The following is a 22,225-nucleotide window of genomic DNA, read 5'->3' as shown; positions in this document are numbered from 1 at the left end:
ATACATAAAACTCCTGGGAAAAAATGTCTTAAAGTTACCAAATGAAACTGACTCCTCCCCCTGCTCAAAACCAATCAAATGCAAAAGTCTTTTCTTTTTGTTTCACGCAAATGAATATTTCATACTTTACGTGTCACCAAGACAATTATCTAAATAGCTTTTATCATATCTTCCTGCACTGAATCATTATAATATTGATTACTATGTTCCATTACTTTGTTCCACAACCAGCTGTTGCATCAATGACAACTACTTTCTGGTTCACAACTGGCTAAAATTGGATTTGAAATCAATATTCAGAATCACAGTGCGTGGGGAAATGGTGATCATTGGGGATATTAAGTGGCACAACATCTATAAGGTTTGCATCATAGATATTAGGTGACACAACATCCGACATCCAGTAGGTTTGAGCTCATCTATTTCCCGATCATATCAACAAGTCAGTCAGTCAATGTGTGTGTGTTGTTGTTAGAAATATGATCCTGATGACCTGTTACTTACCAGATTTGACTTAGAACTGTCAGTGGAAGTCGGGAATGCAAGAATAAATCTCTGGCACGCTCACCTGAAATATAAATTATAATGTAAACAAAATGAATACATAATAGTGCACAATGGACCTGTTTAACTGCCCCTTGCAACAATTTATCTTAAAACCAAGCATAGGAACTAAAACATCTTTGAGTGATACACATCCTGGTAGTAACATTTAACAGATGAAATATTTTCATCAATAATTAATCTTCTCGGAGACTTTCCTACAATGGTGTCTCTAATATTCTTCTAAATGCTAAGACATGATTGAGAAAAGAAAGTCTAGGAATATACAAAACCAAACCAATACTTTTTGCTAGGAGTATCAATTTTCAAAGCAAATGACAAAGCTAATTGACATGAAAACAATTTTTTTATAGAACTTCTATGTGTTATTTGTAGGTAAGAGTAAATTTGCTCTTTTAGTGAAGTCATTTGGTCTACAATAATTACCCTGCAAATAAATGGCAACATCCAAACTTACCTTCTTAAAAAAGCTGATGTTCTGAAATTTAATTTAGTTGTACTTGGATTATTTTGTGAGGCTTCAAACTAATGGGCAAGTTATTTCTTGATATGTATTTGTTGTAACTGGAAAAGCCAGCAAAATCAGCTGATCACGAAAAATAATAATTTTACAGCAGTCTGTTTATTCTATACTTGAATATTTTTTTGTCCTTTTTTTTTGTTCTTTTGTATGTTACAATATACCTCCTTGTTAAAACAATTATACAGGGAACAAATGCATGTCTTGGAAACATACAGCGTGACAAGTAGAAAAAATATTTCTTTGTCCCACATGCATTAGATATTCATAAACAAAGTGGAAATTCTTTGAATGTTATCAAATCAAGGATGATTATGAATATGATACAACAATTTTTTAAATACAACCCTTAAATCTAGACTGCTGACAAGTATAATGCAAGTGACAACCATACACAAAATACCGATGATCGGAAATGGTGATAAGATGTATTATCTTTAGCAACTCCTCCCGAGGGTCAAATAACCTGAGATATCGTAATTAGTGCGATAAATATTTAATGACCGTTTTACAATCACTCCTAGACTGATCAAAAATACGCTTGACTTTGTATTGAACAAATTGATAATTTTTGTTTGCGTGATTAGGCATTTACTTTCCGCTTACCTAAGTGGGTAGTAATTATACAAAGTAATGGTTATTACAATGAAAACATTGCAAATACCGAAGATAAACAGTAAGTAATTTGATCTTTATTGTCATTTATACGTTATTAATTTTTCACTCAATGGCAACAAGCAAGTACTGACATACCCACTGTCAATATGACCAAGACGTAATGTGAAATGTATGTAAAATAATAAGAGAAAAAAAATCTTTCTTTTAGTCTTGTGGGATTCTTAACTATTTTCCTTGTGTGAAGCATATCAACCTGTTATGGTAGCTGATCCTGACGCCACATAAATGACAAAATTTACAAACCAAACTGACATTAAAAATGCTCATTTCAGTGTAAAAGCAACTTTGACAATAAAATTCTTGTGTCCGAAGTAAAAGAATCACACTGGCTGGTAAGGAACAAAGCCAGATGACCCGACACCAGGTTTCATTCTTGTTTAACTTTGTTAGCTCAATGAGCTCAACATGATTTCATTGTCATAAAATCTTGTTTCCCATTGAAATGAACAAATAAGCTGTTAATTTGCAGGTATTTTTCACCATCAAGGACCATCATTAAGTTGCGATAAAGTGCACGCTATGATCTGTTAACAATGGGGACACCCTGTGGGTGTTATCTCGGACATCTGAAGAGTAACTCGTTACAACAGAGACGACTATAGCCAGAGGTTACCTTTACATCGTAGTGACTGAATTTTGCAAACCTGGTCAAGCAAATACTTTCGTTTGTAAGATACCTAGTTATCCTTTATTTATAACACTTGTCAAAATTAATTAGTGTATTTATCTATGCAAGTGTATTCAACAATAATGTAGAATATGAGTCAACTGTGGCCACTGTTTCATAATGTTGATATTTCACAAAATGATCTTACTATCCCTTATTAAAAGCAGAAATTTTGCTAGTGAAGTAAATATGCCATACAGGATGTCTGCAGATTCACTTGTTTCCAGACGAAATCTTTCAATCATATGATGGAATGTATTAGACTATCAAGTTAAAAAATACCTCTTCAAACTCTTAAAAATATGCCTCCTTTAAAAGAACCTCAGTTATGCTCAGTCACAGATGGGAGCAAAATGTTTATTCATACTCCAAAGAAGCAAATACTGGTAATGTTTGGTAATACATGGAAATAGCAATGAAAATGTGAAAATCCTCTGTCATATCTGAAAGCAGAAAAAATGCTCCGTCTCGGATAGCATCAGCAAAAGACGGCTCTGTTTCAAATGGCATCAGCAAAAGACGGCTCTGTTTCAAATGGCATCAGAAAAAAGAATGCCCAGTTTCAAATAGCATCAGCAAGAGAATGCTGGTTTCAAAAGCCATCAGAAAAAGAATGCCCAGTTTCAAATAGCATCAGCAAGAGAATGCCATTTTCAAAAGGCATCAGCAAAAGAATGCCCAGTTTCAAGTGGCATCAGCAAGAGAATGCTGGTTTCAAAAGGCATCAGCAAAGAATGCCCAGTTTCAAGTGGATTCAGCAAGAGAATGCCGTTTTCAAAAGGCATCAGCAAAAGAATCCCCAGTTTCAAGTGGCATCAGCAAGAGAATGCTGGTTTCAAAAGGCATCAGCAAAGAATGCCCAGTTTCAAGTGGCATCAGCAAGAGAATGCTGGTTTCAAAAGGCATCAGCAAAAGAATGCCCAGTTTCAAGTGGCATCAGCAAGAGAATGCCGTTTTCAAAAGGCATCAGCAAAAGAATGCCCAGTTTCAAGTGGCATCAGCAAGAGAATGCCGTTTTCAAAAGGCATCAGCAAAAGAATGCCCAGTTTCAAGTGGCATCAGCAAGAGAATGCTGGTTTCAAAAGGCATCAGCAAAGAATGCCCAGTTTCAAGTGGCATCAGCAAGAGAATGCTGGTTTCAAAAGGCATCAGCAAAAGAATGCCCAGTTTCAAATGGCATCAGCAAAAGAATGCTCCCTGATGGTGTTAGCCAAGAATGGTCTATCTCAGATAGTATTAGCAGAGAATGATCTTATCAGATGGTATTAGCAGAGAATGGTCTGTCTCAGATGGTGTCATAGAAGAGAATGGTCTGTCCCAGATGGTATTAGCAGAGAATGGTCTGTCTCAGATGGTCTGTCTCAGATGGTGTCATAGAAGAGAATGGTCTGTCCCAGATGGTATTAGCAGAGTATGGTCTGTCTCAGATGGTATCATAGCAGAGAATGGTCTGTCTCAGATGGTTTTAGCAGAGAATGGTCTGTCTCAGATGGTATTAGCAGAGAATGGTCTGGCCCAGATGGTATTAGCAGAGAATGCATTGTCTCAGATGGTATTGGCAGAGAATAGTCTGTCTCAGATGGTATCATAGCAGAGAATGGTCTGTCTCAGATGGTATTAGCAGAGAATGGTCTGTCCTAGATGGTATCATAGCAGAGAATGGTCTGTCTCAGGTGGTATTAGCAGAGAATGGTCTGTCTCATATGGTATCAAAGCAGAGAATGGTCTGGCCCAGATGGTATTGGCAGAGAATGCTTTGTCTTTGATGGTATTAGCAGAGAATGGTCTGTCCCAGATGGCATTAGCAGAGAATGGTCTGTCTCAGATGGTATCATAGCAGTGAATGGTCTGTTACAGATGGTAGTAGCAGAGAATGGTCTGTCTCAGATGGTATCGTAGCAGAGAATGGTCTGTCTCAGATGGTATTAGCAAAGAATGCTTTGTCTCAGATGGTATTAGCAGAGAAAGATCTGCCTGAGATGGTAGCATAGCAGAGAATGGTCTGTCCCAGATGGTATTAGCAGAGAATGGTCTGTCCCAGTTGATATCATAGCAGATAATGATATGTCTCAGATGGTATCATAGTTGAGAATGGGTCTGTCTCAGATGGTATTAGCAGAGAATGCTTTGTCTCAGATGGTATCATAGCAGAGAATGGTCTGTCTCAGATGGTTTAAGCAGAGAATGGTATGTCCCAGATGGTATTAGCAGAGAATGGTCTGTCCCAGATGGTATCATAGTTGAGAATGGGTCTGTCTCAGATGGTATTAGCAGAGAATGCTTTGTCTCAGATGGTATTAGCAGAGAATGGTCTGTCTCAGATGGTATCATAGCAGAGAATGGTCTGTCTCAGTTGATATCATAGCAGATAATGATATGTCTCAGATGGTATCATAGTTGAGAATGGGTCTGTCTCAGATGGTATTAGCAGAGAATGCTTTGTCTCAGATGGTATCATAGCAGAGAATGGTCTGTCTCAGATGGTTTAAGCAGAGAATGGTATGTCCCAGATGGTATTAGCAGAGAATGGTCTGTCCCAGATGGTATCATAGTTGAGAATGGGTCTGTCTCAGATGGTATTAGCAGAGAATGGTCTGTCTCAGATGGTATCATAGCAGAGAATGGTCTGTCTCAGATGGTATTAGCAGAGAATGGTCTGTCTCAGATGGTATTAGCAGAGAATGGTCTGTCTCAGATGGTATCATAGCAGAGAATGGTCTGTCTCAGATGGTAATAGCAGTGAATGGTCTGACCCAGATGGTATCATAGCAAATAACGGGTCTGTCTCAGATGGTATCACAGCAGAGAATAGTCTGTCTCAGATGGTAGCAGCAGGGATTGGTCTTACCCAGATGGTAACAAAGCAAATAATGGTCTGTCTCAGATGGTATCCTAGCAGAGAATGGTCTGACTCAGATCATAGCAGAGAATGGTCTGTCTCAGATGGTATTAGCAGAGAATGGTCTGACCCAGATGGTATCATAGCAAATAATGGTCCGTCTCAGATGGTATTAGCAGAGAATGGTCTGACCCAGATGGTATCATAGTAAATAATGGTCTGTCTCAGATGGTACCATAGCAGAGAATGGTCTGTCTCAGATGGTAGCAGCAGAGAATGGTATATCTCAGATGGTATCATAGCAGCGAATGGTCTGTCCAAGATGGTATCATAGCAGAGAATGGTCTGTCCCAGATAGCATTAGCAGAGAATGGTCTGTCCCAGATGGTATTAGCAGAGAATGGTCTGGTCTCAGATGGTATCATAGCAGGGAATGGTCTGTCTCAGATGGTATCATAGCAGAGAATGGTCTGTCTCAAATGGTATCATAGCAGAGAATGTTCTGTGTCATATGGTATTAGCAGAAAAAGGTACGTCTCAAATGGTATAAGCAGAGAATGGTATTTCCCAGATGGTACTGGCAGAGAATGGTATGTCTCAGATGGTATCATAGCAGAGAATGGTCTGTCTCAGATGGTATTAGCAGAAAATGCTTTGTCTCGGATGGTATTAGCAGAAATTGGTCGGTCCCAAATGGTATCATAGCACAGAATGGTCTATCTTAGTGGATAGTATAAGCAGAGAATGGTCTGACCCAGATGGTATCATAACAAATAATGGTCTGTCTCAGATGGTATCATAGCAGAGAATGGTCTGTTTCAGATGGTAGCAGCAGAGAATGGTATATCCCAGATGGCATCATAGCAGAGAATGGTCTGTCCAAGATAATATTAGCAGAGAATGGTCTGTCCCAGATGGTATTAGCAGAGAATGGTCTGTCTCAGATGGTATTAACAGAGAATGGTCCGTCTCAGATGGTATAAGCAGAGAATGGTATGTCCCAGATGGTATTAGAAGAGAATAGTCTGTCTCAGATGGTATTAGCAGAGAATGGTCTGGCCCAGATGGTATTAGCAGAAAAGGGTCTGTCTCAGATGGAATCATAGCAGAGAATGTTCTGTGTCAAATGGTATTAGCAGAGAATGGTCTGTCTCAGATAGTTTTAGCAGAGTATGGACTGTCTCAGACGGTATCATAGCAGAGAATGGATGGTCTCAGACGGTATCATAGCAGAGAATGGTCTGTCTCAGCTGGTATTAGTAGAGAATGGTCTGTCTCAGATGGTATTAGCAGAGAATGGTCTGTCTCAGATGGTATTAGCAGAGAATGGTATGTCCCAGATGGTATCATAGCAGAGAATGGTCTGTCCCAGATGGTATTAGCAGAGAATGGTCTGTCTCAGATGGTATTAGTAGAGAATGGTATGTCTCAGAGGATATTGGCAGAGAATGGTTTGACTCAGACGGAGCTGGAAAAGAATGCTCTGTCATACTAACAAATCCTATATTTCGACACAAAGCAGAAATAAATTGATCTGAATTGAATAGGAATGTTAAATATGAAGACATTGTTATACCAATAAAAATAACACAATAAAATTCTATTAACCAAAGGGCCTGCAACTCTGAAACAAGATGACATCAATAAAAATGATGGGACGTGTGTAATATACCACCACAAACACTATTGTTGTCATCTTGTAAGGACAACTTTTACATGACAAGATAATGATTTACACCATGATCCACTGACAACCTAAAACATGACCTGACATGACTTTTATCCCATTTTGTTGTTTTATCATACAGAATAGCATCTTTTAATGTTTTCCATAACATAATACAGTGGTTTGAATGTTTCAGTACATAATAGTATATTGTCTAGTATATACTTTTCAGTAATGCGGCAATATTTTCTGATATTTAAGTGTCTATTTGTGAATTTGCTTATCATTTTGTTGATCAATTTTGCAGACTTAAGTTGTCATAAAAAAAGTAAGAACATTTGTTGCAATGTCTTTGGTCATATTCTTTTTATTTGTAACATCATCCAATAACTATATATGTATAATATGTAAAATAACTCTTTTCTTTTTGTTTTACAATGATTTCTTCTCATTCAAATTTCAAAACTATAGCAAAACTGCTTAATATGGAAGAAATCTCCTTGTTTGTCATAAAAATATGGCAACCCAAGAGGTTACTTGCAAAAATACATTTCCACCTTGCATTTATGACAAACAATAATCTTGTGTAAAAAAAACAGAATGAACTAATAGTATTATTCTTGACACATTCATGCCAACAACTGCCACATAGAAAACAATCTCACACAAAACATCTGGAGACGCTGGTGTTATATGTAATTTTAAGGACAGCCAAACAGTTTGAATTACAGAGCTGTACAAAGACATAATTATCTATACTTTTGTGGTAAAAATGTTGTTTTTTTGTAAATTACAAAAAATATGAAGAAACTTGCCATGCCTCAGGCCACACACAAAAATCGTCTCTTATCTTTTTTCATTCAGCCGTTTTATTTCAAATTCCGGTCATAAATAACTTAAACGTTATTTTAACTTTCATAATTAGTGATATAATACATCATAAACAAGAGCGTTACAATACCATTTATCATGGCTGAAATCTTAAAATACTGTAATTTTACTTAGTACATTTCATAGCCAATACCATATTTTACTTATAATTCATAGCCAATACCATATAATCTTGACACTTTTATGATAGGCCATAATTTTTACAAACATTTCCAAAATATGCAGACAACTAAGATTTTTATACTTTAATTTCAAGCATTAACATTTTATGTGAGTGTGTAAGGTGCATGACTGCTGTAAAACAAAAGGAAATAAATTCTGGTCCATAAATCATTCTAAAAAAACAATTAAAAGGAAATATTTCAAATTCCATAATATACTCCTAGGTAACACGGGTGTAAAAAAAATTTTCACACCACTCGCCCTGCAGGACTAGTAGCCAGTAATATCTACTTGCCCTTAGTGAACAGCCACTCGCCCTAATAATTGACACTTTTAATACTGTCACTTCTATGAAAGGAGTATTATGTACAATAGTATTATTTCCCAAAAAATATTTATTTTGAAAAGTTTCTAAAAAATTTGGACACAATAATCATGTCCATCGATCCACCCATGTTGAAAGAGAGGGAAAAAAACGTTAAAGATTATCGGTAATTATTCAGTTGATAAACTAAGTAATTGACCTTGTTTTCATGATCAATTTACACCCCCTCAAAGAGCTAAAAGAAGTGTGTCAGTATCTTGACATCTGAAGTGGAGATCAAAGAGGTATTTTTGCTCGAGATTGTCATGGCATTACGTCATGTTTTCGCGCCATGTGACACATCACTGTCTGATCGTACCGCATCGGTTCTTAAAATTGCTGAGAAATAGAAATCAATAAAAAGTTTCTTCTTTAATTTGTTATCAAAAGCGAATGTGCTATATCCTGTATAAAAGGTAAATGTCTAAAACGATAGTTATTATACTGGATATCCTACCTCTGTGACCTATTTGCCCGCAAGGAATTTACATTATTGGTTGACAAAAAAAACTTTTAAATTGTTGGTCAAAAAATACATGTACAAAGATTCATTTAAAACTTATTAAAAACCGCAATGACATCACATTGCTTTATTTTAAAATCGCATTTCTATTTACGTTCACGAGGTCACGTAACCTATTCTGCCGCACTAACAGAAATCTGTTTACCAAAAATCGTTTTACTCTATGTATTGTAATTGCTGCTGCTTTTTCATTATTTAAGATTTTTTTATTCTGTTTTTTGTTCTTTCTGGTCAAAAGTCTGAATTTTATGCCCAGAGTATTCATCATTTATTTACTTTTAGAAAGAAATAAGTAACTAAGATCGCGCTGTTTGAATTTTTACAAATGATTATATGAAATTCGACCGTTTTTATAAAATTTTGCCTACATTTCTGTCGACATCTTATTAAAATCATTATAGAATTCAAATAGTATTATTTCTCAAGAGGTGTTGAAAACTTGAAGCGAAAATGTCAAAAAAATGAATGCACTACGCACGGTTTTTGTGTACGTGTCGATGTAAATTAGATATTTAATACGATAGGTCGCACGTGCTTGTGGAATGGAAAATTACCGGCATGACCTTTTGATATCTTTACGATTCGCGGGTAAGTTCCAGTCAATCCAGGTAGCGACTGAACCATCTCAAAGTTTGTTGATGTTTTGGAGTTGTAATTTCTGAATTTTGGTAAAGTAAGGATGTAACAAGAGCACCGCCTTGCGGGTGCTGACGCTCATCTGATTTTTTTTGTGTAATAGAAATATTGTCCTACCCATGATTTTCTAAGTCTAAAAAGGGCCATCATTCTTGCAAACACTTTAAAGCAGGATAGAGTTATGTTTTTTGATGTTCAGTGTCCACTTATGATGGTGAAAAACTGTTGCAAGTTTTAAAGCAATAGCTTTGATAGTTTATGAGAAAAGTTGACTTAAACATAATACTCAACCAAGAAAATGATTTTCTAAGTCCAAAAGGGGCAATAATTATTGCAAAAAGCAGGATGGAGTTATGTTTCTTGCTGTACAGGGTCAACTTATGATGGTGAACAAGTGTTGCAAGTTTTAAAGCAATAGCTTTGATAGTTTAGGATAAAAGCTGACCTAAACATAAAACTTAACCAAGAAAACTGATTTTCTAAGTCCAAAAGGGGCAATAAATCTTGCAAAAAGCAAGATGGAGTTATGTTTCTTGATGTACAGGGTCTGCTTATGATGGTGAACAAGTATTCCAAGTTTCAAAGCAATAGCTTTAATAGTTTAGGAGAAAAGTTGACCTAAACATAAAACTTAACCAAGAAATCTGATATTTTTTAAGTACAAAAGGGGCCATAAATCTTGCAAAAAGCAAGATGGAGTTATGTTTCTTGCTATACAGGGTCAGCTTATGATGGTGAACAAGTATTCCAAGTTTCAAAGCAATAGCTTTGATAGTTTAGGAGAAAAGCTGACCTAAACATAAAACTTAACCAGGCAACGCCGACGCAGACGCCGACGCCGACAACCGCTCAAGTGATGACAATAACTCATCATTTTTTTTCAAAAAATCAGATGAGCTAAAAAAACACTCGCCCGATCGGTCGAGTATACAGCGAGGTTCACTCGTCCTACTCAGACTTTAACTCGCCAATGCGAGCGGGCGAGTGGAATTTTACACCCCTGTAACAGAACTTGGATATGATATTTTACACATAAAACTAAAACTACTGTTCTTCCTACATAAAAGGTCCACTGTCTATTATTAACAACTATTTGCATTTAAAATTAATCCCTTATATACATTTTTTTTCAAGAGGCAAATATAGGCTACTTGAAGATAGGAAAGTCTGTATGGTGCAAGTAGGTAAATATTTAAGAAATGTAAATATTTGAATCACATTAATATGTAAAGTAACTTAAACTTTCCACATATTTTATCTGTATCGTAGAGGAGTGGTTGTTTCTTTTAAAAAAGAACAATTAACAAAGATGTTTGCTGGTAATTTGGGGTATATTTTCAGCATATGATACCACATCTGACTCAGCACAGAACAGAGATAATACAATATTTCCATGCTACTTATCACGCTACAATGATATTTAACAAGGGTGGCTGCTGAAGCAAACGGATTATATTTTTAATATAAAATTTTATCACCATTTTAAATATATAAAGGAAATTTAAAGATGAAACATCACTGAAAATATTTTGAAAATATTATTCTCAAGTGACATTATTTTTTACTGTATACATTTAACTAAAAAACTTCCGTAAATATACTCAAATTTGGAAGAGCTTAAGATAAAATTTGAATGATTTAAATGATAAATGTGCAAACGGAGTGTACAACTGTTCTATTAAATTATGATAAACAATAAAACAATATCCTTCTTTAATTTGATTTGAAGATTTTACTTGATTTCAGACCAAAATATGACAGGTAAGGAAACTAATAACATTACGATAATCTTAACAACCAAAACATACAAAACGGTTATCAGTAAAACCTAATAAATATCCAAAATGCATGTCAAATCAAAAGCTTTATATGGCCTAAAATCAATAGCAATTGGTTTGAATTATGTACAGGCTACAGAAATACCTAGATTAAGTGGATTTTGAATTTTATTGTCCGTTTTGAGATAAAACCTTGGTACCAAAGTGAGAAAAGCAGATATAATTATACTTGTAAATTGCAGAATTGCTGCTTAATTGAGCCAAATAATTTCAAGATAATGCTGTATGAACATCTGGTCACTTGCATTCTTTTGCCTGGTGAAATACATAGTGAACATACTAAACTATATATAGACTTAAAAAATATCTAAGAAAAAGTTCCGTCATGATTTCCTTCAGACAGTACCTGTATGATAAATTCAGTCATGGGTAAGTTACCACTCAACAGACAGAAATCTCTGTTTGCCGGGCAAAATGTTACATTGCCTTGTGTACCACTCAAAAGAGCAATTTCTACCCTTTATGCCTTGTGTACCACTCAAAAGAGCAATTTCTACCCTTTATGCCTTGTGTTCCACTCAAAAGAGCAATTTCTACCCTTAATGTCTTGTTTACCACTGAAAAGAACATTTTTTATCATTTGCCAGACAAAATATGGTTTATGCCTTGTGCAACACTTTAAAATCAGCTTCATTTGCACAACATACAACATAATGCTGCAGATAGTTTGGCAGTTATGGCAGGTCTGTATGGATAATGCTAAATACCTCCTACACACAAATGGTCACACCTGATTAATAAAAACAACAAATATCTTTTAAAAAAGATACACTGCCACATTAGTCAATGCACACTTTAGGCTACGAAACAGGCATGCACTACAATCGGGTATTTTTATAAAACAAAACAAAAGAAGATATAGTTTTTAAAGTAAAATTTTCATGTTTTTTTTTATGGAGAACATATTTCATATTTTACAGAACACAAATTTTACATCATAATTATATTAATCATAATCTAGGAAACCTTGACAAAAAAAGACTAAAAAGGTGGGGCTGTAAAATGTGTGTGTGTTGGGGGGGGGGGGGGGGATGACCATTTTTGAAATTGTCAAGGGAGATCACTCCATATCAGAGTTGAATTCTGCTGCAGGGGAGTCAGGTTTATGACGTTTTACAAACTATTTCCACAGCAGCCTTGCAACAGATTATACTGTCTAACAATACAGCTCAGAGCACCTGCACACCTCTTAAGGAAATATTATCTATTCCATTCGGAAAACTGTGGAATTTTTCATCCACAAATCAAAATGTACAGTTTTAATCAGCTGTTAAATGACCTTCACCCCAGATATAAACAGGAAGTAAAGATGAAATCAATACCGGCCTGCCACCGGAAAAATATAATACTGAGTACCCTAAATGAAATTTACATTTGAAAGCATTATTAATGTATCCAGATTTTAGTAAAGTAGTTCACTTTAATGATTCTTTATGTTTTTTCCTTAGTTTCAATGAACTATTTGATCTGTGAAGTCCCAATGTGAACTGATGGATGATACCTTGTTAAAAGAAATTACCTCTCATCAATTATTTAAATAAAGTATCTCATCATTCAAATGGAAACAGACCTTTTTCAAGTTCTTACACATCTGTTAGAGATAAAAATTGAGAACAAACAAAATTTGAAAGAAAAAATGAATGATTATTATTCATGTACTGTGTGTGCTTTAGCTTCAGCTGATGGTATATCTTTCATTACAGGCTGAAGAAGAAGAAAAAATTATTTGGACAGGCAACAGTAAATGATATAACAAGACTCAGTACTTTTGGACTGGAAGCAGAAGTGTTTTATAAAACAAGAGGACCATGATGGTCCTGAATCGCTCACCTATCTCCACATGACCCAGTGTTCAACTGAGTATGACATCGTTATTTCTATTATTTGACATAGTGACCTAGTTTTTGAGCACAAGTGACCTAGATATCATCAAGATAAAAAATTCTGACCAATTTTCATGAAGATCCATTGAAAAACATGGCCTCTAGAGAGGTCACAAGGTTTTTCTATTATTTGACCTAATGACCTAGTTTTTGAAGGCACGTGACCCACTTTTAAACTTGACCTAGATATCATCAAGGTGAACATTCTCACCAATTTTCATGAAGATCTCGTGAAAAATATGGCCTCTAGAGAGGTCACAAGGTTTTTCTATTTTTCGACCTACTGACCTAGTTTTTGACCGCACATGACCCAGTTATGAACCTGACCTAGATATCATCAAGCTGAACATTCTCACCAATTTTCATGAAGATCCATTGAGAAATATGGCCTCTAGAGAGGTCACAAGGTTTTTTCTATTTTTAGACCTACTGACCTAGTTTTTGACCCCACGTGACCCAGTTTTGAATCTGACTTAGATATCATCAAGATGAACATTCTGACCAATATTCATGAAGATCTCATGAAAAATATGGCCTCTAGAGAGGTCACAAGGTTTTTCTATTTTTAGATCTACTGACCTAGTTTTTAACCCCACGTGACCCAGTTTCGAACTTGACCTAGATATCTTCAAGGTAAACATTCTGACCAATTTTCATGAAGATCCATTGAAAAATATCGCCTCTAGAGAGGTCACAATGTTTTCCTATTTTTAGACCTACTGACCTAGTTTTTGACCGCACATGACCCAGTTTCGAACTCGACCTAGATATCATCAAGGTGAACATTCTGACCAATTTTCATGAAGATCCATTGAGAAATATGGCCACTAGAGAGGTCACAAGGTTTTTCTATTTTTAGATCAACTGACCTTGTTTTTGACCCCACATGACCCAGTTTCAAACTCGACCTAGATATCATCAAGGTGAACATTTTGACCAATATTCATGAAGATCTCATGAAAACTATGGCCTCTAGAGAGGTCACAAGGTTTTTCTATTTTTAGACCTACTGACCTAGTTTTTAACCCCACGTGACCCAGTTTCAAACTTGACCTAGATATCATCAAGATGAACATTCTGACCAATTTTCATGAAGATGCATTGAGAAATATGGCCTCTAGAGAGGTCACAAGGTTTTTCTATTTTTAGACCTAATGACCTAGTTTTTGACCCTACGTGACCCAGTTTCGAACTTGACCTAGATATCATCAAGATAAACATTCTGACCAATATTCATGAAGATCTCATGAAAAATATGGCCTCTAGAGAGGTCACAAGGTTTTTCTATTTTTAGACCTACTGACCTAGTTTTTGACGGCACGTGACCCAGTTTCAAACTTGACCTAGATATCATCAAGGTGAACATTCTGACCAATTTTCATGAAGATCTTGTGAAATATATGGCCTCTAGAGAGGTCACAAGGTTTTTCTATTTTTAGACCTACTGACCTAGTTTTTGATGGCACGTGACCCAGTTTCGAACTTGACCTAGATATCATCAAGATTAACATTCTGACCAACTTTCATAAAGATCCCATGAAAAATGTGACCTCTAGAGTGGTCACAAGCAAAAGTTTACGGACGCACGGACGGACGACGGACGACGGACACCGCGCGATCACAAAAGCTCACCTTGTCACTTTGTGACAGGTGAGCTAACAAGAGGCAGTTTGTTCTGACTGGGAGCAGAAGTTAATTTTATAGTCTTTCTGCATTATGGGGAAAAGTATGCTCATTTCTTTTCCACAGTATAAGCAGTATTTTTCTTGCAATATGATAAACGGCAAGTATGAATTTGGGTATATATATACCTTGCACAATGAGGAGTGGTTTTCTTGCACTATGATTGCCGGCAAGTATGAATTTGGGTATATATATACCTTGCACAATGAGGAGTGGTTTTCTTGCACTATGATTGCACGGCAAGTATGAATTTGGGTAAATACCTTGCACAATGAGGAGTGGTTTTCTTGCACTATGATTGCACGGCAAGTATGAATTTGGGTATATACCTTGCACAATGAGGAGTGGTTTTCTTGCACTATGATTGCACGGCAAGTATGAATTTGGGTATATACCTTGCACAATGAGGAGTGGTTTTCTTGCACTATGATTGCACGGCAAGTATGAATTTGGGTATATATATACCTTGCACAATGCGGAGTGGTTTTCTTGCACTATGATTGCACGGCAAGTATGAATTTGGGTAATATACCTTGCACAATGAGGAGTGGTTTTCTTGCACTATGATTGCACGGCAAGTATGAATTTGGGTATATACCTTGCACAATGAGGAGTGGTTTTCTTGCACTATGATTGCACGGCAAGTATGAATTTGGGTATATACCTTGCACAATGAGGAGTGGTTTTCTTGCACTATGATTGCACGGCAAGTATGAATTTGGGTATATATATACCTTGCACAATGAGGAGTGGTTTTCTTGCACTATGATTGCACGGCAAGTATGAATTTGGGTATATATATACCTTGCACAATGAGGAGTGGTTTTCTTGCACTATGATTGCACGGCAAGTATGAATTTGGGTATATATATACCTTGCACAATGAGGAGTGGTTTTCTTGCACTATGATTGCACGGCAAGTATGAATTTGGGTAAATACCTTGCACAATGAGGAGTGGTTTTCTTGCACTATGATTGCACGGCAAGTATGAATTTGGGTATATACCTTGCACAATGAGGAGTGGTTTTCTTGCACTATGATTGCACGGCAAGTATGAATTTGGGTATATACCTTGCACAATGAGGAGTGGTTTTCCTGCACTATGCTTGCACGGCAAGTATGAATTTGGGTATATATATACCTTGCACAATGAGGAGTGGTTTTCCTGCACTATGCTTGCACAGCAAATGTATGACTTGCACAACATGCAGCATGTAACAGGCCTCTAAAAATGTATACAGCTTTTTCTGTCCATAGATGAAAACAAGAAAACTGCCAGCCATGAAAACAGTGCAAGCTGTTACCTTCTGAATGATCCTAAGTTATGGATTCTGTATACTGCATTTGGCATAAATTTACCATAACATACTGTTTAATCACTTAAAATTGACTTAACAGCCATATAAATATGCTAATTCTGTATACATACAACGGAAGGTTATTTCTTTATCGTAGTTTTTACTATGTATCTTGCTATCAAAATGTCTTTCTACAATTTTCACTGGGGCGAGAACCCACGTTATCTGCCTTAGGTAACACAAATCTTCTTTGTTGATCTTGGTTTAATGAATTAGTCACAATATTACTGGGGCAAACTATATTACAAAAAATCCAACAAAGAAAAATGTATATAAAAATTATGTAAATAAAGTGATATGTCAGTTTCTATAGTGTCATAAATGTTGCCTTACTTTATCTGTCTTTCAGAAAAGGACATGTGACACACAATTATTATATTATATTCAATGAATCCAATGTGTATGTTTTGTCCATTACTGTTAAATATACACCGATCAACCAAAATTAAAGAGCCACGATTTTATTGCAAAAAAATGAAGAAACCCCTAAAAGTGTATTTATATCCAAGTACTGAATCTTTATCAGCATGACTGTCATTTTATTACAAAAATCTCCCCCCTACTATTATTTAAGATCTTATCAAGTTTACAAGCACATATTTGAAAAGTTTGATAATTTAACAATTTGATGTAACTGAATAAAAGAATTTTCTTATATGTTCATTTTTTCAGGTTCTAACTTCTAGGTATAAACTTATCCCTCTGGTTCTACATAAAAACTTACCAAATATCCCTGTACAATGATCCCTTTGAAGGTTCTAGATATAAACTTACCTGTACAATGATCCCTTTGAAGGTTCTAGATATAAACTTACCAAATATCCCTGTACAATGATCCCTAAGGTTCTAGATATAAACTTACCTTATCCCTGTACATTAAAACAATGATCCCTCATGTTCTAGGTATAAATTTTCCTTATCTCTGTACAAGAATTGTTCAGGTTCTAGCTAAAAACTAACCTTATCTCTGTACAAGAATCGCTCAGGTTCTAGCTAAAAACTAACCTTATCTCTGTACAAGAATCGCTCAGGTTCTAGCTAAAAACTAACCTTATCTCTGTACAAGAATCGCTCAGGTTTTAGCTAAAAACTGACCTTATCTCTGTACAAGAATCGCTCAGGTTCTAGCTAAAAACTAACCTTATCTCTGTTAATGAATCGCTCAGGTTCTAGCTAAAAACTAACCTTATCTCTGTACAAAAATCACACAGGCTTTTAGGTATAAACTTGCCTTATCTCTGTACAAAAATCCATCTGGTTCTAAGTATATTCTTATCTTTGTACAAAAAATCCTCAAGTTCTAGGTAAAAACTTACCTATCTCTGTACAAAGATCCGTCAGGTTCTAGGTATAAACTTTTGAGTACTTGGAAGACAAAAATTCTACTACACTTATTAATACACCGAACAAGAGCTGTCCGTAAGACAGCGCGCTCCATTATTCGGCGATTTGGCAGTAAAATGAATATATGTCGCAATAAGGGGCCTCTACTTTTAAAAGGAAGATACACCAAGGGGCATAATTCTAACAAGAACAAAAATTAGAGTTATTGGGATTGTTACCACACAATATTTTGAGTTTCAAGTCATTATCTTATATAGTAAAGAAGTTATGTCCAGAAAACAAAGTTTGTCAAAAAATTTAAGTATGAAAGGGGCATATTTTGTTCAAAAATACAAATCAGAGTTATGGGGATTGTTACCACACATGCAGATGATGATGATAAAGATACATTTTAAGTTTCAAGTCTTATCTTACATTACACTAAAGTTATATCCAGAAAGTGAAGACTGCCAAAAAACATTAAGTATAAAAGGGGCATAATTCTGTCAAAAATACAATAAGAGTTATGGGGATTGTAACCACACATGCAGATGATGATTATAAAGAAACATTTTTAATTTCAAGTCATTATCTTTTAAAGTACCAAAGATATGTCTATAAACAAAGCTTTCGAAAAAATTTAACATGAAAATAATTCCAAGTATAACAACTTTGTGACCTTGACCTTGGGTATAATGGGCCCAGCCCCTGCACATACTTTGTTTGTATGATGGACAATGTTTATGTGAACTTACAGTAAGATATAAGCAATAGTAACTAATATATGATAGAAAAGCAAAGGTTGCTGAAAAACTTTAACCTTAAAAATAACCAAAGTATAACACCTTGGTGACCTTGACCTTTGGTATAATGGGCCCAGTCCCTGCGCATACTTTGTTTGTATGCTGGACAATGTTTATGCGAAGTTACAGCAAGATATAAGCAATAGTAACAAAGATATGACAGAAAAGCAAAGGTTGATGAAAAACTTTAACCTTAAAAATAACCCAAGTATAACACCTTGGTGACCTTGACCTTTGGTATAATGGGCCCAGCCCCTGCACATACTTTGTTTGTATGCTGGACAATGTTTATGTGAAATTACAGTAAGATATAAGCAATAGTAACAAAGATATGACAGAAAAACAAAGGTTGCAGAAAAACTTTAACCTTACAAATAACCTAAGTATAATATCTTGGTGACCTTGACCTTATGTATAATGGGCCCAGCCCCTGCACATACTTTGTTTGTATGCTGAACAATGTTTGTGTGAAGTTACAGTAAGATATATGCAATAGTAACAAAGATATGACAGAAAAACAAAGGTTGCCGAAAAACTTTAACCAAGAAAGGTCGCACTGACACCGACGCTGGGGCGAAAAGAATAACCCCCATTTTCCGAATAGTGGAACTAAAAACTACATGTAACATTTTTTTTAGAAAATAATTTGTAGCTGACTTGTGAGATTGCCACCATAGTTGTTGAAAGAAGAAGTCATTCACTGCAAGCACACTGGAAACTTCATCCTTAATCAGTTTCATACTCTGGTAAGTTTTTTGGGAGGCAAAAAATGGTTGTTACAAAGTAGTCAAAACTATAATCTAAGTCCAACTACCATCACCGGTTTTATCAACCTGAATGACGGAGGATAGTGACAATTATTTCTTCTGCCGCTTAACAGTGTTCAAAACTATCTTACCAGAGAGGTAACCATCCACTGGTCCCTGGCTGTAAAACAACAGCTCATGGTGAATCTTTTCTTGTGGCGAAATACAGTCCTTCCATAAATTCTGATCTTCTGAAAGGAAGAAAAAGTGTAAATTGTTAAACAATATATATGACTTCAGTGACTAATTTCCCAAGTTGCTAACAAAATAACAGTAACTATAATATAATGGAGGTTCTATTAAACAAACAAGAATGGTGTCAACATTGTATGACACATGCCCAATGAAATGCTTCACAAAATAATATATAAAGTGACTTAGTCAAAAAAGGGTAACTTCCAAATGATATCTGACAAGATAATATGTGCATCTCAAAGCTGGGAACTCAGTTGTAGGAGTAGTTAAGTACAAAAAGGTACAAATGCAGTTGTTATATTGCTAAATCAAAAAAAATGAGGCATAACATAAAATATTAAAGCCCCACCAATATGCGCCTGTCCACTTCATATTGATGGTGTATACCAAATTTCATATAATTTGATGGAAACTGTACACAAGTTACATATCGTCACGGCAATACAGATGAGTCCGCAAAAATGTGCACATGTTCATTCAATGTGGATGACATAATATACCAAGTTTAATTTGAACTGGAAAGAAACTTGAAGAGGATCTGAATGTGATGGACAGACAGACATTTTCTAACTAGTGTATGCTTTAAATCAGTATCAAATTAGAATTAGCATATATCAATTAACATCAATTGAGGAAGTGTCCATTTTATGAACACTGTATATCTGTCATAATTTATTAACCTCTCGTATTTAACATCAACAAGTCACTTTCATCATAATTTATCCTCTTGCAACTTCATGTTTACATGAAAAAATGTAATAGTTTTAATTTATGACCATCACTTAAAGTGCTCATTTAAAGCATTGTATGGTTTTTATGATATTTGCAGTGCTTAGTTTATCAGTACATAAAATCACAGAAAATTTCAGGTCCCTTTTATCATTAACTAGTAATTTTTAAATACTCTAGTTTTCACTCTATTCTATTTCATTATAGGTAGATATATTCAAAAATTGTTAGTAACTGGGTGTAGTATAAATATTTCAATATCAAACCAGTTATACCATCTCATTTAACTACATACAAATGATACAACCGAGGGTGACACTTATAAGCACAATTATAAATGATCCACAGATTAATTATTCAATTAATAACTAATGGTTTCTCTATATTTGTAATTAATTTCTATTAGAACACTGAAATTTAATCAAGCACGGCAAAAATGTAACACCTCAGACTAAGGTTCAGATATTGATTAAGTTAATTACAATGACACTTTAGATGTGAAGAAAATCAAACATTATGTTTGATTGTTACATAATTACAAGAAATAATTATGCCTTATTTAATACTGTCATTTGAGCTCATGCATTTTATATCAGCAAACACATTTATCTGACAAGTCTGCAATTTCAGCATTACAGAAATCTCCAAGATATAATTCATACTGACCAGTAAATACAGCCTTTTATTTCTCATGGCCTGTAATTTCTGATGCACACTTGACTGCCACACAATGTTAGTAAGATTGCCAATGCTGGACAAGACAGATTATTTTATTCATATTCATTTTAAAGTGATGACATTTAATAAAATTGTCAATGAACATGTGTTTTGACAATGGCCCTGTGATAGATCCATGATCCATCCTAAAAGCAGCTAGTTCAACACATCATGGTTATATTATAGGGTCATTTCAAATGAAAATGTATATTATAAACATTATATTATTATACTATGTTAGCTTAATGCATGCATGAAGCTACCTATATACGTATTACTTCCTCATCTAGTCTTTGTCAAGATTTTTTTCTTTGAAAATATAATGGTTGTCCTATATTCAAGCACAATTAATCTCTGTCATATCCATGTACTGCACTACTATTTTTAAGCAAAATAGTCATCACCTGAAAAAATATATTATTCAATTTTTCACAAAGTAGATCCGGCCATGATCCGAGTGGTCTGCTAATAAATTTTAATAAACCAGCAACAGCAACGTTTTATTTAATGACTCAGATGTTCATTTAAATCATGCAAAATCATGGATGTCTAAAAGATTTAGAGGGAGTGCATGCCAGGTCAACACCCTCTGGACCTACCTACGGTTATCAATTTTAGGATCGCAACATCAAATTACTAATTTATTCAGGGCCATTCTCTTATTCTGTAATTTAATACATAATTTCACAACTAAAAGGAAATACATGTACCAGCTTTACAGTTAATAGCTTTACACGATATTCTTTGTTTTTAAACAGTGCCCAGAAATACTCTAGCCTAACATAAAGTCACCAATCAACGAAAATATGCTATAAAAAACCTCCTTTTCAGTTAAAAGAAAAAGGACAGTTCTATTTATCTAACATTTTTATGCTTATTTACACAATCAAAAATAATTTTCAGTTTGTTGAAAAATGCTACTTCCTCCCTTCTGTCAATATTTGTTTACATTTTATGACAGGTGTTTCTATACATGTGTTTTATTACCTGAAGAACTCATGCTCCTTTTAAACCTCACACAGTGCTGAAAAACACACAAAATAACACTTTAATTTTCACATTTTAAATCCGAAAATTTACGAATATAATTTCCACAGAACATAAACGTTGTAAATAAATCCTAAACTTTTAACACTGACAGGCCAAGCGTGTCACTCTCAAACTATAGTGGAAACTGTCAGCGGTCAGATAAGCAAGAATGAACGTACTCCGATACGCTGAACGATTTATTGAGTCAGTCTTTTCATATTGCGAAAAATGAGAGTGTTTTCATATAAAAACTGTAAATACTTGACAAGATTACGGCATTCAATACTTTACACAATTATCACACCTTCGTTCTTCTTTGAATCCTGCCGACTTGTTGACTTTTTGCAATC

The 22,225-nt window shown here is 35.1% G+C and overlaps 1 protein-coding gene across 1 annotated transcript in view; it reads right to left on the bottom strand.

Moving 5' to 3' along the window:
- Positions 1-22,006, bottom strand: part of LOC123525691 (titin homolog) — a 122,807-nt gene extending 100,801 nt beyond the window's left edge. Inside the window, exons 1-3 of the mRNA XM_053538883.1 lie at positions 21,834-22,006; positions 19,298-19,396; positions 505-568 (exon numbers count right to left, since the gene is read on the bottom strand). Of these exons, the coding sequence (XP_053394858.1) occupies positions 505-568; positions 19,298-19,396; positions 21,834-21,846 (176 nt within the window). The 5' untranslated portion in view covers positions 21,847-22,006. The remainder of the gene's footprint in view (positions 1-504; positions 569-19,297; positions 19,397-21,833) is intronic.
- Between the last annotated feature and the right edge of the window lie 219 nt (positions 22,007-22,225).

Source organism: Mercenaria mercenaria, chromosome 3 (assembly GCF_021730395.1).
Source record: "Mercenaria mercenaria strain notata chromosome 3, MADL_Memer_1, whole genome shotgun sequence".
Classification (NCBI taxonomy): Eukaryota; Metazoa; Mollusca; class Bivalvia; order Venerida; family Veneridae; genus Mercenaria; species Mercenaria mercenaria.
The sequence above is the reverse complement of the archived record's forward strand: the minus strand, read 5'-3'. Positions and strand labels throughout refer to the sequence as shown.